The sequence below is a fragment of the Rhamphochromis longiceps genome, linkage group LG12, assembly GCF_057381845.1.
Source record: "Rhamphochromis longiceps isolate RC_006_pf linkage group LG12, R_longiceps_female_GT1.1, whole genome shotgun sequence".
In the NCBI taxonomy this organism is placed as follows: domain Eukaryota; kingdom Metazoa; phylum Chordata; class Actinopteri; order Cichliformes; family Cichlidae; genus Rhamphochromis; species Rhamphochromis longiceps.
The window spans coordinates 37,236,608-37,252,898 of NC_140568.1; the positions used below are offsets into that span (position 1 = coordinate 37,236,608).

General features: G+C 44.0%; 1 protein-coding gene and 1 pseudogene across 1 annotated transcript; both read right to left on the minus strand.

Moving 5' to 3' along the window:
* Nucleotides 1–792: 792 nt before the first annotated feature.
* On the minus strand, nucleotides 793–16,153 carry LOC146657821 (4-hydroxybenzoate polyprenyltransferase, mitochondrial-like). Its single transcript, XM_085426792.1, has 8 exons — nucleotides 13,097–16,153; nucleotides 8,746–8,980; nucleotides 7,831–7,997; nucleotides 7,529–7,650; nucleotides 7,195–7,280; nucleotides 6,957–7,090; nucleotides 1,528–1,716; nucleotides 793–1,416 (listed from the first exon to the last, which is right to left on the minus strand). The coding sequence occupies exons 1-8, from the start codon at nucleotides 13,280–13,282 to the stop codon at nucleotides 1,300–1,302; spliced, it is 1,236 nt and encodes a 411-aa protein (XP_085282918.1). The 5' UTR covers nucleotides 13,283–16,153; the 3' UTR covers nucleotides 793–1,299.
* Nucleotides 8,954–12,462, minus strand: LOC146657822 (uncharacterized; annotated as a pseudogene).
* Nucleotides 16,154–16,291: the final 138 nt, after the last annotated feature.

The following is a 16,291-nucleotide window of genomic DNA, read 5'->3' on the forward strand; positions in this document are numbered from 1 at the left end:
ACATAAACAACTGTGGGATGCTGTTTGTCCGTGATTTAGATGGGGGGGAACAAATCGTGGCAGTATCAGCCTGGTGTTATTTGTATCCCGCTGTAACTTTGCTGTATAAAGAGCTAACATCTCCAAAATGTCAGGAGTAGTTAGTCATTACAACAAGTGCTTGTGAACTAAAAATCAAGAATGTGGGATACTGTTTGTCTGTGATTTGGAGAGCCCAGCGCTGCTCCTGACGAAGGGAAAACCAATTCTGCAGGGGAGACCTACCTTGGACTTGTGCAGGTGAAACCAAAGGGAAGTTATGCTTCACTGTATTTTCTAGTCTTTGGCTTAGAATGAAGTTGGTTTGGAAACATATTCAGCTATGCTTCAGCCCCTGCTTTGCGTTTGTGTGGGCGCCGTGCTAGCAGTGTCCAAGCTTTGTTTTTTCCCCTTTTCATGCTCAACCTGATTCAATTGCTGTGGTGGGATCTTAAGAAACTTTTGCATAAACAAATGCCTGCAAATATCAAGCTGAAGCAACACTGTAAAGAAGAGTGGGCCGAAATTCCTCTACAACAATGTAAGGAACTGATAAACTCATAGAGAAAATGATTAAGTTATTGCAACTAAACATACCTTCTATATTGGAAGATGTACTTAGTTTTTTTCACTGGACATTCATTTACATCCAGTCCAGTGAAAAACTAAGTTCAAGGTTCTTTATTATTTGTAACTATGCATGTGACAAATAATAAAGAACCTTGAACCTTGAACTTAGTTTTTCACTGGACTGGATGTAAATGAATTCTCTTTAAAATTTGTTTAAAAGTTTTAGAGTACTGAAACATCATGGGTGAGAGCAGTCTCATGTTGCAAAAGCACTAAAAAGAACCAGTAAAGTCTGCAGATCTACATGCCGACTCTCACCAAAGTCCTATAATTAATAACTGGAAGTGGTTTCTGACACATAAGCACAGGTAAAGTGGGTAAATGCTGCCTGGCCAGAATAAAAACAAAGAGCACCAATGTCAACCAGTGACTTATGAAGGATGTCGCGCAAAGACCCAGATATTTATGTGTTTTATGGACCAAAACAAAGTAATGAGGCCACTGGCGTACAGTACATTCATCAGGTAGGAGGAATCATACTGCTCCCTGGTGGTCAAAGTTATTGCAGCAATTTCAATTTAGATTTGCTGGCATTTTTGAAAATACATAAGTTGTTAAAAGAGTGCTTCTCATAAAAAACAAAACACACAAATGTAATAAAACATCGTCTCTAATTATATGAAGGCTTGTTCATTTCTTCAGAGTCTGTCTTTATTCTTTCCACAAATTCCCGACAACAATACCTAAAAACAACAACAGTCCAAGGTTTCTGTTTGAAACAAACTTTTTCCAGCAGTCTTCTGGTTTGTTGATGTCTAATGTGTAAATCTACAAGAGAAGAAAATAAATATACTTCAATGGAAAACCTAATCTTAAAACACATGAATCTGTGCATGTTTCTCATTTAAATGTTGTATTAAAGTTGACCATGATCCTCACCTGGTTTGTCAGGTGCATTGCTATACCGGTGAGTACAGCATAGTAAGGGAGAGTCTGTTCAGCATTGACCCCAGCTAATACCAGTCCAGACATCATGGCCACAACGAAGCCACTCAGCCAGGGTTTGGTTTGCTCCTGGAACCTCAGTGCAGTAGATTTGACTCCTACTTTGATGTCATCCTCCTTATCCTATTTATGAAAGACAAAACAACACGAGGTCATAGTCAATCAAGGTCCCTACTTTAACATCCTGGATCCTGTGGACTTTCCTCCTCTGACCGCTAGCCCTCGCCATCCCGCTGTGTCGCTGAGGTCTGCGCCATCTCCACCACTACGCCCCCGGAGCCGCGGTGGGCAACCCGACGCTGTGGTGCAAACTCACCGCGGAGAGCTGTGCTTTACCCCGGCTCCTCGGAGAAGAGGACCCACGGCGCGGCTACCTGGGAGTCACTCACGCAGTCCGGCTGGCGCATCTCCATCTGAACACCCCCGGTGCCGCGGCGCGGGCGTCTCAGATGGCCAGCAGCCCCCGGTAGCACCTCCTCTCTCCACGCTGGTCCTCGGGGATTCCATCGTCAGGAACGTGCGGATGAGGGGGGCGCTCACGCTGTCGTTCCCGGGAGCCACTGTTGTTGACATAGTGGACAGAATTCCCAACATTCTGGCATCCCACCCACAGGTTAACCGGCTCATCATCCACATCGGCACCAATGACATCCCCAAACAGCAATCTGAGCTGCTGAAGTTGGACTTCCTCCAACTCTTCAGCCTCCTTGGTCAGTTGCAGGTGAGTGCTTTTATCTCCAGGCCCACCCCCACCTGTGGCAGAGGGATAGGCCGTTTCAGCCGGCTGCTCAGCCTTAACACCTGGCTTTCCTCCGCCTGTGTCTCCCACGGCGTGGGTTTTATTAACAATTTTGATGCCTTCTGGGAGAGGAGGCATCTTTTTGGGGCAGACGGGCTCCACCTCAACGCCTGGGGACGCCGTTTGCTGTCCGCCAATTTGGCATTTGGCGTACAGCACTCCCGCACATCGCCCTGTCACTACCCCAAATTGACATTACCTGCAGATCTGTCTGCCACTGACTGATGTTCCCCTGGTCCCAGCTCCTATATTTGTTCCACTTTTAACAGTAATACACAAAACTCTGGACTCGGACCTCTCTCTCCCACAGTCAACACAATACCCGTCATAATCACAAACAGAGAGCAACAGAATTATCATAAATCTAGTAACTCCAAAAACATTAATAACCTCCGGCCTCTTCAAAAATATCAACATCCATTCAACTCTATTGTCAAAAATCCACCAGTCTCAATCAGTATGGCACTTTTAAATGTCCGCTCTCTGTTGAACAAGTCTTTTATTATTAATGATTTAATTTTAGATAATAAACTTGACTGTTTATTTTTAACTGAAACATGGCTGGGTTCGGATGCACCAGTTTGTTCTCACTGAGGCCTCCCCACCAAATTTTAATTTCTCTTTTTCTGTTAGAAGTGGTAAGAGAGGTGGTGGGACTGCATCTTTAGCCAACAACACACTCACCTCCAAACAAATTTTACTTGATCATTTTACCACTTTTGAATTCCACGCTATTGTTTTCAGCAGCCCTCCAGTTTTATCTGTCACAGTTTATAGACCACCTAAAGACAGTGCTGCTTTTATCAAGGAATTCTCAGAATTTTTAACAAACATACATTCAAAATATAATATGATAATTTTAACCGGTGATTTTAACCTGCACATAGATCATCCTTCTGACCCTGCATCAAAAGAATTCTTAAACATTCTTCACTGTTTGGATTTTACCCAGCACGTCACACAGCCGACTCACAACAGAGGACACACTCTGGACCTGGTCATCACCCATGGGCTGTCCACCAGCGTGTCCTCTGTTGTTGACTTGGCTGTCTCTGACCACTACTGTGTGTTTTTTAACATCACCGGTTTTATTCAGCGGGAGACCTCGGTGCGAACTGTGAGGAGGCGCTATCTAACCTCTGAAGTGGCTGCAAATTTTACCAGGGTTTTAGACGAATGCCCCCCTGCGATTTTACCTGCACCCTGCGATTTGATTTTTAATCATTTCAACAGCAAACTGAAAAAAAGCCTTGACTCCGTTGCTCCACTCACCACCAAAAACATTAACGTAAAACACGTATCACCCTGGAGAAACGAAGAAGTCAAAAAACTCAAAAGAAATTGCAGGGCAGCAGAAAGGAGGTGGAGGAAAAATAAAAATACTATCAACCATCAAATATTTTGCGAGCAACTTAAAGTGTACAATAATACATTAAGGAATTCAAGAAATTCATACTTCGCCAAAATAATCAGTAATAACAAAAATAATCCCAAGGTCCTCTTTTCCACCATAGATCATTTATTTAACCCTGATTTTAACAGCTCCCAAAGAACCCCCACAGACTCACTCTGTGAGCAGTTTGCAGACCACTTCAGGGGAAAAGTCAGCGCCATCAGATCTGATATTTTATCTAATCGCGATATGTTTGTAAACACATCTGCGGGCTCGATTGTACCTGAGGAGACACTGGACAGCTTTGTCCTGGTTAATGCTGAGAACCTTAAGAAAGTTTTCTCCACAGTGAGACCCACCACATGTCTTGTAGATCCAATCCCTTCTTCACTCTTTAAAACACTTTATGGATTTTTTGAGGCTGAGCTTTTATACATGATGAATTGCTCTCTTCAGTTGGGTGTCTTCCCTGCTGCCTTTAAAACGGCGGTGGTGAGGCCCCTTCTGAAGAAGAGCAATTTGGATTGTAATGATTTTAATAACTACAGACCTGTATCCAACTTACCATTTTTAAGTAAAATCTTAGAAAAACTTGTTTTTACTCAGATTAATGATTTTCTAAATGATAGAAAGATCCTGGAGATATTCCAGTCTGGATTTAGGGTGAACCACAGCACAGAGACGGCTCTCCTAAAGGTTTTAAATGATCTTAGATGTAACTGGGACGCCCAAAAGCTCTCAGTCCTGGTGCTACTGGATCTAAGCGCAGCCTTTGATACAGTAGACCACGCTATTCTTTTAAACAGACTGAAACACATGGTAGGCCTCTCTGGTGCTGTACACAACTGGTTCACTTCCTATCTCTCTGACAGAACTTTTATGGTGAGTATGGATACATGCTCCTCTAAGATCCATAAAATGACATGTGGTGTGCCTCAAGGGTCGGTTCTAGGCCCTGTACTTTTTAATTTGTATATGCTCCCTCTCGGCAGTGTCATCAGGAGGCATGGAGTGAACTTTCACAGTTACGCTGATGACACGCAGCTGTACATCTCTGTGTCTCCTGATGACACCAGACCAATGGATGCCCTTTTTAACTGTATTTTAGATATAAGATCTTGGATGGCAGAAAACTTTTTACAGCTTAACCAGGACAAAACTGAAGTTTTAATCGTCAGTCCTGAGGCTCAGAGAGAGAAACTCTTGTCTAAATTAGAGGCATTTTCACTATGTCCTTCGCTACAAGTGAAAAACCTGGGTGTTATTTTTGACTCTGAGCTTGGTTTTATCCCACATATTAAACATGTAACCAAAATTGGATTTTATCATCTAAAAAATATAGCCAGAGTCCGCCCAATTCTCTCTCGGGCCAACACGGAGATGCTGATGCATGCTTTTATTACCAGTCGCATTGATTACTGTAATGCCCTGCTCTCTGGTCTTCCTAAGAAGAATATTTCAACTTTACAACTTTTGCAAAACTCGGCAGCTCGTGTGCTGACGAAGACCAGAGGGCGGGCCCACATTACACCGGTTTTAGAATCGCTGCATTGGCTCCCCGTGTGTTTCAGGATAGATTTTAAAGTTCTTTTATTGGTTTTTAAATGTCTTAATGGTCTTGGGCCTTCTTATCTCTCAGATCTGCTTTTACCATATGAACCCTCGCGGACCCTGAGGTCCTCTGGTACTGGCCTTTTGATTGTCCCTAAAGTCAGGACACATACTCACGGAGAGGCAGCTTTTCAGTGGTATGGTCCTCGTCTGTGGAACAGCCTGCCGGAGGAGCTCAGGGCCGCAGAGAACGTACATGTTTTTAAGAACAGGCTCAAGACCCACCTTTTTAATTTAGCTTTTACTTAGCGTTTATTTATTTTTTATGCTTATTTATTCTATCCTGTTATTCTATTATTAATTTAGGATTTACCTAATATTTTTTGATTTTATTCTTATTCATTTTTTAATCTTCTTACTCTATTTATATTTATATTTATATTTATATTGTATCCTGTTCTTATTTATTTTATCATTTTACCCTGTATATATCGTATTGCGTCATATCTCCAGTGTTTCCTCGGAGGGCGCTCTCTGCACCGGGGCTGTTATTGACCGTGGCTGCTGGGTCTCTGGGGTCCTCTCAGCCTGGTTGGGGGGCTCCTTGGCCTCCCTCCTGCTGTGTGCCCAGCCCGGAGGCTGCGGTCTGTGACCGGCTCCCGGTGCAGACGGCTCTCTGTTATAATGTTTCCTCACTTGGCTCATGCGAGCCCAGCCCAATTTTTACTCTTTAAGTATGCGCGTGTGTGTATGTGTGTGTGGGTGGGGGTGGGGGGATATATGTGTATTGAGAGTGTGGGGAGTGAGTTGGAGGGTGGGGTGGGCTGCTTTTAACTATGTAAAGCACTTTGTGCTACATTTTTTGTATGAAAAGTGCTTTATAAATATTGATTGATTGATTGATTGATTGATTGATTGATTGATTGATTGATTGATTGAACGAACATAGGACACATTAATCTCATGTTCACCTCAAAGAAAAACATCAGTAAACACAGTAAACTGCAATCCCTTAAACTGCATTTCTTAAATATAAAGGAACAGCTACCATGTACTCACAGTTTAAACTGTTTTTAAATTAGTTTCAGTTTCTCGGTTCCTTTCTTCTTAAATTTACAGGTTCTCAACAGTCACTTTATTATGTATACCAGTTCACCTGGGCAAAAATCCCTTATTGATGTCTGAGGTTAGAGGAGAATGGACAGAAAGGAAGCTGATAGGAAGGCAAGGTTAACTCAAATAACCACTCAGAAGAACATCTGCTAAAAAGCATCTCTCAACGCACAACACGATGGGCTACAGCAGCAGAAAAGCACATTGGGGGCTCCTGTCAGGAAATTGAAGCTATCATTTGCAAGCTAAATTGGACAACAGGTGACTGGAAAAACTGCTTTCCTGGTCTGGTGCTGATGACCTTGGTCATGATTTCTGCTGCAACACTTAAATGGCAGTGTCAGAATTTGGCATTAAAAAAAGCATGTTGCCAGGTATCATTGGTTCAGGGTAGTGTTGGTGTATGAGAGCGTTCTTTTACATTTACTGCACTCAGCCTTTGGTTTAAGGAAAGAATTGTGTTTAATAGGAACGAAGTGGTGCGATCTCTCAGGCCCACTACTTTACCTGATGTGCGTATATTGTGTCATATACCAGCGTCCACATCACTCCTGAGAAGTATAGCGGGAGACACACGGACCAATCACAAGAGCCTTTAATAGCGGACCAGCCGAGCAGAGCGCCCCAGTTGAAAGTGAGTCCTAAAGTGAGAGAAGAGAACAAGAGAACAGCTATAGTTCTGGTAATCTGTAAAATATTAACTCTAGACAAAGAACACTACAAGATAACTTTACACAGCACATACCCAACACAAACTGTGGCCAGTAAGTGAACCTCTTCATCAGTGGGTAGGTGATAACAAGAGATAAAGAAGCAGCACCCAGAGCTATACTGTGAGAGCATTTTGAACAATGTGAGGGAAAGACTGCAAAATAACTGGATAAATAATCACTTTTAGTTACACTATGAAAATTAACACACTGTAGTAATATTGTGATCCAGTTCAACTGTTGCACTGATTTTTTTTTTCTCATGACTCAGAGGATTTAATCTAACCTATATACCTGTTCCTATTCTTCTATTTATATTTTCCTAATAAAATGTCATTAACGTTCATACATAAAATTGATTCTGAGTACCTGTAATAGTTGAGACACAAAAGAACCCCAAGTGCAAGCGAGAGCTGCCCTCCCAGGAAGACCAGCGCCTGCATTCGAGAAATCTCTCCTGATGCGATTGGTCGAGAGGCTGTGCGGGACACCTGCGCAAAAACACAAACACTTTCAATTTATCAGAGCTGAAAAATAAACACTTTGAGCAGGGGAGTGACAGTGACACAGGTAAGTCTAACGTCTGCTTAGAAATGGAAGTTTAATTTACTTTATTGCAAAAACATGTCCTGTTCTTTGTTTGGAGTCAGCTGTAAGAAAATCTCATTTACTTTTTTGTCGAAGTCTTTGTCCCACATGTCATTGATGGTGCAGCCGGCCCCTCTCATGAGAAGAGCACCTGTACCAAACAGTGTGAGCATGCCCAGATCTGGGAAGCATCCAGGGTTAGCAGCCAGAGCAATGCTCCATGTACAGGGGAGGTACAGCAGCCATGTCCCTATGATTAAAAGGCAATGAATTTCAAGGGAATTAAACAAGGAAGTAAGATAAGAACAGAAACAAAGCCCACAAAGAGATGAATGCGCAGCCAATAGCTACATTAATCTGGTGGCATTTTAAATGTGGTTTGGTTTTAGATGCATCTGTGCAGTGACACTGAAAAAATGCAGGGGCAAGATATTTTAGACTCATTGTCTTACACAGTAATTACATAAGAGTTTTACAGTTTGGTAGGATTCTTTCAAAGAACAATTTTAACAATTATTATCTACATCATGAGTTAGGGCTACATGCTTACAAAGATGCTTCCCTGTTAGTGCCAGTTAATAGCTCTACAAGGTCAAAGATGACGTGCTTATTTTAGCCATTTGTTTTCTGAAGACTGTATTAATGTTATATAGCTTCTTGTTTTGTTCTGTTTTGTTAACATGGTGAAAATGCTGCTAAAAATCGTTCTGGGCTTAAAGAGTGCATGTTTGGAATAAAGTCAAAATTCTGCAATATTCTAGATATCAATATTTTTCTTTTAAACTGACACAGATAAAAATCATTGCATAGCAGAAAATGAATGTGTAGACATGGTCATAATGACCTGCTGAAGTTAAACCTCAGTACATGAGTACATGTCACAGTAGGAAGGAAAAACTCCCTTTTAACAGGGAGGGACGGCTATCTGTCGCGACTGGTTGGGGTGAGTGAATGAAGACACGACAACCCAACAATGTGATGTTCATATAAGTACAAACCTATAGGTTTGTCCAGCCTCATCAGCCGGAGGTACGGTTGGACGTGTACTGGTGCTGAATTTACTATAGTAGCAGCTGATAAACTGAACCGTCTTCTCCCGTTTTGCTGTGTTTCAAGAAGTCTTATTGATGACCAGACTGCAGATTGGTTCTTAGGCTTTCTCTTCCACACACGGGAGTCTGAGGGGGGCCCATCTCCAGCCTGTATCCCTTCCTTCTGGATGAAGCAGGTAGACTATAAAGACACATCTCCTGGATGCACTGGTACGCATCTTCAGTGATGTATCCTAGGGTCATCAGGTGTTTCGGGTCTCACAACATCATACACCCTCGCCCAGGCGACCCAGCCGGGGGTGATCAGGCCCCGACTTGCGTACCAGTAGCTACCCACGGATCAGCCCTCTTAATCCACAGCCACCTTGTGGCTTTCTCTGCCGCTTCACTCACAGCCTGGATGGCCCTCTTCTTGGCTGCCCCAGCCACGCCCAGCCGGCCTAGAACTTTGCAGAGTGATCGTCCTGCAAAGCCCCTACAACCCACTTCTATGGGCTCATAGAAAGTCTTCCAGCCCCTTCCCCTGCACTCTTGCACTAGTTCCTGGTACTTTCCTCGTTTCCTTTCATTAGCCTCCTCAATCCGCTCTTCCCAGGGCACTGTGAGTTCCAGCATGATCAGCTGTTTTGAGGCCTCAGAAATAATTATCAAGTCTGGCCGGAGTGATGTTTCTGCAATGTTCTGAGGAAACTTTAGTTGTTTACCCAGGTCAGCCTGTAGCTGCCAATCAGAGGCTGTGTTGAGAAGGCCAGTTGTCAAATGTGGGCGCCCCTGGGGTTTCTCTCCAGCCTTAATAAAAGAGATTGCCTTCCTCGGAGCATGATGATGCTTGCTGATGCTGATTGCTGAGGCAATCTTTTCAGCAACTACTCTGAGCACCTGGTCGTGCCGCCAACGATACCGACCATCGGCCAGGGCCCTTGGGCAGCTGCTAAGGAGGTGTTCTAGGGTCCCTCTTCCAGAGCACAGGGGACAGGCAGATGTCTCGCTCTTTCCCCACAAATGGAGGTTTGCTGGGCTTGGCAGAGTGTCGTATACTGCCTGCACTAGGAATCGGATCCGGTGGAAGTCTGCCTGCATGATGTTTGCCCAGGTGACCTTGCGCTGCAAGGTGCTCTCCCACCTTGTCCATGCTCCCTGCCGCTTAAGGCCTACAGCTCTGCTTACTCGCTCCTCCTCCACACCTGCTCGGACCTCTTCCTGGAGTAGCTGGTGTCTCTCCTTTCCCTGTGCCCTGCTGACCTGGGCCTTTGGGATGTACCCCAAGCCTGCTCCCCCTGTTGCTAAGACCCCCATTAGTGTTTTCTGCCTTAGGCGTGACTCCGCCACCTCAACTGCCTTCTCAGCCTTCCACTTTCTTCCTGTCCTTACCTCAATGCCTGCTGATGCCACCTTGCAGTCTTTAGAATCTCTGTACTGTAGGGCTTCTCGTGTGCGAGCCACCTTGAACTCTTCTGTGAGACCACTGAAGGGTAACTGCACGCTGTTGCTTGTCCCATAGAAGGCAGCGCTGGTGAGACTGCGGGGAAGTCCCAGCCACTTACGAAGAAAGCCACTGATCTTTCTTTCAAGGGATTCCACAGTAGTTATTGGAACTGTATAGACAAGCAAGGGCCACAGGATTCGGGGCAGGATGGAATGCTGGTAGATCCAGGCTTTAAATCTTCCAGGCAAGCCGGACTTATCCACCTTAATAAGCCACGCTCCCAGCTCCTCATTTGCCTTCTGGATAGCAGTAGAGTCTTTCAGGCTGGAGTCAAAGAGTTTCCCCAAGCTCTTAACTGGTTGTTCCGTTATGGATGGAATAATGGTTCCTGAAATTGAGAACCGGAACTTGTCCGTCACCTTGCCCTTCTTCAGTACCATCGATCTTGACTTGGAAGGTTTAAAACTCATCCTTGCCCATGAGATGAGTCTCTCAAGACCTTGCAAGATCCACCTACACCCGGGAACTGATGATGTTGTAATGGTGAGGTCATCCATATAGGCTCTGATAGGGGGCTGACGAACACCTGACCTTGTTAACGGCCCTCTGCACTCCACCTCCGCAGCCTTTACCACCATGTTCATTGCCAGGGCAAAGAGCGTAACTGAGATGGTACAGCCTGTTATTATACCTTTTTGGAGTCGGTGCCAGTCTGAAGTAACTGCCCTAGAAGTGACCCTAAGCCTGAAATTGGCGTAATAGTCCAGGATTAGGTCCTTGATCTTGCTGGGGACGTGGTGGAGGTGCAAAGCATGCTCAACCAGTTTGTGTGGGATCGACCCATACGCATTAGTTAGGTCCAGCCACAATACAGCTAGGTCGCCTCTGTTCTCATGTGCTTCTCTTATAAGGTGTGTAACTACACCAGTGTGCTCTAGGCAACCAGGAACTCCTGGGATTCCCCCCTTCTGAACTGATGGATCAATGTAATTGTTTCTAAGGAGATACTCGGTCAATCTCCGGGAGACAACACTAAAAAACACCTTCCCCTCCACGCTCAATAGCGAGATACTCCGAAACTGGTTTATGTTTCGAATCCTCCTCTTTGGGAATCCAGACTCCCTCTGCGCACCTCCACTGATCAGCAACTCTCCCTCTCCGCCATATCACCTTTAAGATCTTCCACAGGTGGCGGAGCAGCTCTGGGCAGCGCTTATAGACAAGGTAGGGTACGCCACTGGGACCTGGGGAGGATGCTGAGCGGGCTGCTTTGATGACCTCACACACCTCCTTCAAACTTGGCTCCGTCAACTTGAACTCTACTGATGGTGGGGCAGGGTTGATGAGAGCTTTGTTTGGTCCCAAGTCTTGTTCCCTCAATGGGTCACTCGTGGTCTCATGAAGGAAGTTATTCACCTCCTCTGCTGAGCACTCCAACTGCCCGCTTCGCTTGACCCCAAGCAATTGTTTGGAAAATCGAAAGGGATCAGCAATGAAAGCTGCACGTTTCCTGGCTCTCTCTCTTCCTCGCCTCCTGTGCCATTCTGCTCTACGGAGGGTAATCAGCTTCTTCCGGAAGATGTTATGCAGCTCCTCTAAAGCTTGCTTCTCCTCCGCATCAGCGTTCTTGAACTGCTTCTTAAGGCTCCTAAGCTCCTGGCGTAGTTGATGAATCTTCATGGCCCTGCGGTTCATGGTGTAAGGGGTCTTGTTGTTACGCTTCTCGATCAGGCCGAACCTTTCTGAGGCGTAGCTGACTATGATGGTGGTCATTGTTTTAAGCCTGCTGTCGGCACCTCTTTTGGCCACAGCTTGTATGATGTTGGAGACATCCTCATCAAACTTCTGCCACTCGCTCTGGCTGCTGGCTGGGGGCCACTTAATCCGCTGTTGTGGAACTACACTGCTTGGATTGGAAGAGTCCTGTGCATGGAGGGACTGGGCTCTGTGGGGTGCCTCCTGGCCGGGCTCCTCCTGCGTCTCACCAGGTTCAGGACCTGTGCGTTGCACCTCACTCTGCCGCTCCAAACATTTCATTCTAGCCTGATGGACCTTTAGGCCACGCTGGTTCTTGCACAGCTTGCCGCAGATACATGTCTTACTCGTAGTCCTTTCCATTGCATTAGTCGTTAACCTTAAGTCCGTCCGATTGGAGACCTCATTCTCCCCCCTCTCGGGGTCTCCTGGGGGTATCTTTCTTTAGGGCTTTCCATAGCTTTTTGGGTGCTTTCTCGCGAAAACTGCAGACCGGGATGCTAGCCCACCCTGCCCCTGGAGCCGTCTTTCCGAGCTGTCATCTGTCTCTCCAGTCGTCACCAAACTTTCTTGGTTGTCACCTAGACTCTTCCTAGGCGTCACTGGCTCAGCCAGAGTTAAACTATAAAGACACATCTCCTGGATGCACTGGTACGCATCTTCAGTGATGTATCCTAGAAAGTGTTATGGTTCAAAATATTGGGGATGGAGACAAGAGAAAAACCACAATAACAACACTGGTCCGGCCGGGTCAAGTCAAACGATGATTTTAATGATCACACACGTGGGAGATGGACACTGATGCAGACAGCCTCAGATCTCAAAATGGTGGAGCATTGCTCAAACTCTTATAGCCTCTGGTTCTCCCACCTTATCATAAAAGCCTAAACATTCACATGCTTTTCTCTCACACGGCGCCTAAGCTACGACCTTGGCTCCCCGTTTATCTGCTCCTGCTGAGTTGGGGCAGAAAACTCCAGTATATTCTGTTCTCTTCTAATCAGACAAATAAGGCGATGACTTTCTGCAAACAGTATTTCTTATAACATCATAAAACAATATCATTCATCCACAATAAATCAGCAGTCTAATGTAATGCAAATCAGTTTAACGAATGCAATAGTTATCAGCTTCTTCTAATTCAGGAGAATAATGCAAACTAAAACTACATAATAATTCACAATCTTTAGTTAGGGGTATAACATGGCATAAAATAATATTATAATCTAACAATTGACATCGATAACAAGCTCCATGGTGGATCCTTTTCAGAGTGCTCAAAGCTAGCTTGGCTGGGAACATGGTGTCTCTCTGCACACACAGAAGCAGAAAGACACATGCAAACGAAGGTTAAACAAATACATTTGGTACAACAGAAACAGAGATGTGTGAAACTTTTGGCTGAAACAACCTGACTGTTTTAGCTGTTTAGGTAAGACACTGCACACACCTACATGAGACAAGCTGGTGTTACAGTAACAAGGCTAAGCTATCACTGAAAATATAATTCAATTCAATTCAATTTTATTTATATAGCGCCAAATCACAACATAAGTCGCCTCAAGGCGCTTCATAGATACAGAGAAAAACCCAACAATCATATGACCCCCTATGAGCAAGCACTTTGGCAACAGTGGGAAGGAAAAACTCCCTTTTAACAGGAAGAAACCTCCGGCAGAACCAGGCTCAGGGAGGGGCGGCCATCTGCTGCGACCGGTTGGGGTGAGAGAAGGAAGACAGGATAAAAGACATGCTGTGGAAGAGAGACAGAGGTTAATAACAGATATGATTCAATGCAGAGAGGTCTGTTAATACATAGTGAGTGAGAAAGGTGACTGGAAAGGAAAAACTCAATGCATCGTGGGAATCCCCCGGCAGCCTATGTCTATTGCAGCATAACTAAGGGAGGATTCAGGGTCACCTGATCCAGCCCTAACTATATGCTTTAGCAAAAAGGAAAGTTTTAAGCCTAATCTTAAAAGTAGAGATAGTGTCTGTCTCCTGAATCCAAACTGGAAGCTGGTTCCACAGAAGAGGGGCCTGAAAACTGAAGGCTCTCCCTCCCATTCTACTTTTAAATACTCTAGGAACAACAAGTAGGCCTGCAGAGCGAGAGCGAAGTGCTCTAATAGGGTGATATGGTACTACAAGGTCATTAAGATAAGATGGGGCCTGATTATTTAAGACCTTGTATGTGAGGAGCAGGATTTTGAATTCAATTCTGGACTTAACAGGAAGCCAATGAAGGGAAGCCAAAACAGGAGAAATATGCTCTGAATGCTACCAACACACTTGCTAACTCTAGTGTGATATAACGCCAAAGCAAGCTTACAATGAAGGTTACAATAGAGAATATACTGATTTTAAAAAGACCAAACACTGGACAGATGACAACCACATCAATACTTCCCTGCTGGGTCGTCATTGGTCGTCTCTTCTTTGAGGCTGACAGACAAGTTGGAGGACCAGCGCCTCCAACTGGTGTGGAGTGTGCATCACAATTTCCTTACTGGTTAAATAAAAACCAGGTCTCACACTAACTAGTTTTTATTTTTTATTATGGCAGCTCCATATTCAGCATTCTTTATCCAGTATATCCACTTTGCCTCCTCTGCACATGTACAAACAATCAGTAAGTTGGTTTTATTCGTTTTTGTGGTTTCTTTTGCAATCCTCAATGGGAAATAGCTACAGAGGTCACTTTCTGTCAACCATATGTATGCAATAATATAAATAATATTCAGCTTAATGGAAGCTTTTATATGCCAATAGTTTTTTTAATAGCAGTGTTTTGTTAGTTTATCTAACACTGCTTCACCTAAGGCGTTCTTAACAATTGCCTGTTTCTTTCTTTTTTTGCACTTATTAAGGAAAAAGCACCCATGCTTTTTTGGTTAAAACCATATGTTGGAAAACCTCTTTGAACAAGCCCTCTAAGTCTACTTCACTTATTTTGTTCTTGTTAACATACAAAACAACCATGGAGTAGTAGTCAGTGTAAACTGATCGGATCCTAGAAATTTATTTCTGTTCATCTGGACCCAGCGTTTAGTAGAAACATTTTATCACTTATCTATGTGACTTCTTCAGTTTCAGCCGACTGCAGGCTTCACCAACTTTACAAACAATACGGCTGCATAATGACTAAAATAACACCAATAAGCCAGAAGCTTAGTTTCAATAAAAAAAAATTCAAAGTGAGAAATAAAATAAATAAGTTCTAAACAGATTCTTAAATTTACTTGTCAAGACAGGGTAGGGCTGTGGAATATGCAACATTATTGCATATGCAAAAAACATGTGACAAATGTAAGCAGCATTACAACTGAAACCTCACTGCTCTTGCTGAACAGTGCTGCACAGGGCCCTGTTCCAAAGGGCTTCGGAGTTGACGTAAAGCGGCGATGTATGTCGGCAACCTTCCGATTACAAGGCGAACTCCCAACTCTTGAGCCACGATCGCCCCAAAGACTACAATGAGAATAGAAACAGAGCAGTGTGGCTGGTTAAGTGGTGCAGTTGATAATGAGAAACATGCTTTCATTTTGTACTTTTTTAGTATGAGTACTATTCATTGTGAGATGAGGAATGGCTGCATTCACCGCATTATAAGATCGTGAAAGATAAACTCTTAAGCCCCTTCTCGTTTGAGAGATGGTCGTTCCTTTTTTACACAAACGGCCTCCTGCTTAAAGCAGGATATCTGCCTCGAAAGGATTTGCGCATCATGAACATATAAAGAGTGAATTTGAAACATATTGAGCAAAAACTGCTGTGAAGATGTGATATGTGACACAAATCTAGATCCTTTAATTTTCCCTAGAATGTTTTAGCTTTCATCTTGTTGTAAAAGCCAGACCCTCTGCAAAAGTCTGCAACATCAGTATAAAATTTCTCTGGGATACCAAGGTGATATTGGTAAAACAAAGCTTTTCTTGCTTTCTTTGTGACCTGTGCAGCTCAGCAAGCATCGTCACTGCAAGCACGTGGCCAACTGCCTGCGATAGAAACCGAGCCTGAAAAAAGGATTTCTGTTATAAGTTTTTAATAACAATAGCGCCCATTTATTTAAATATGCGGTGCTATATAACACTTACAGTATGGAGGATTTGTTAATACCTTTCATTGGACATTATAATACCTATATCGCCGGCCATAAAAACAGAAAACAACACCATCACAAAAACAGAAAAGACTTTTAAAAGGGGGGCTTGGCGTTAAGGTATGAAATCTACGTACTTCCGGTTACTGTTTCCCCAGATTTCACAATGAACTAAGCGTGGAAGTAAAAAAAACAACAACAAAAAACTC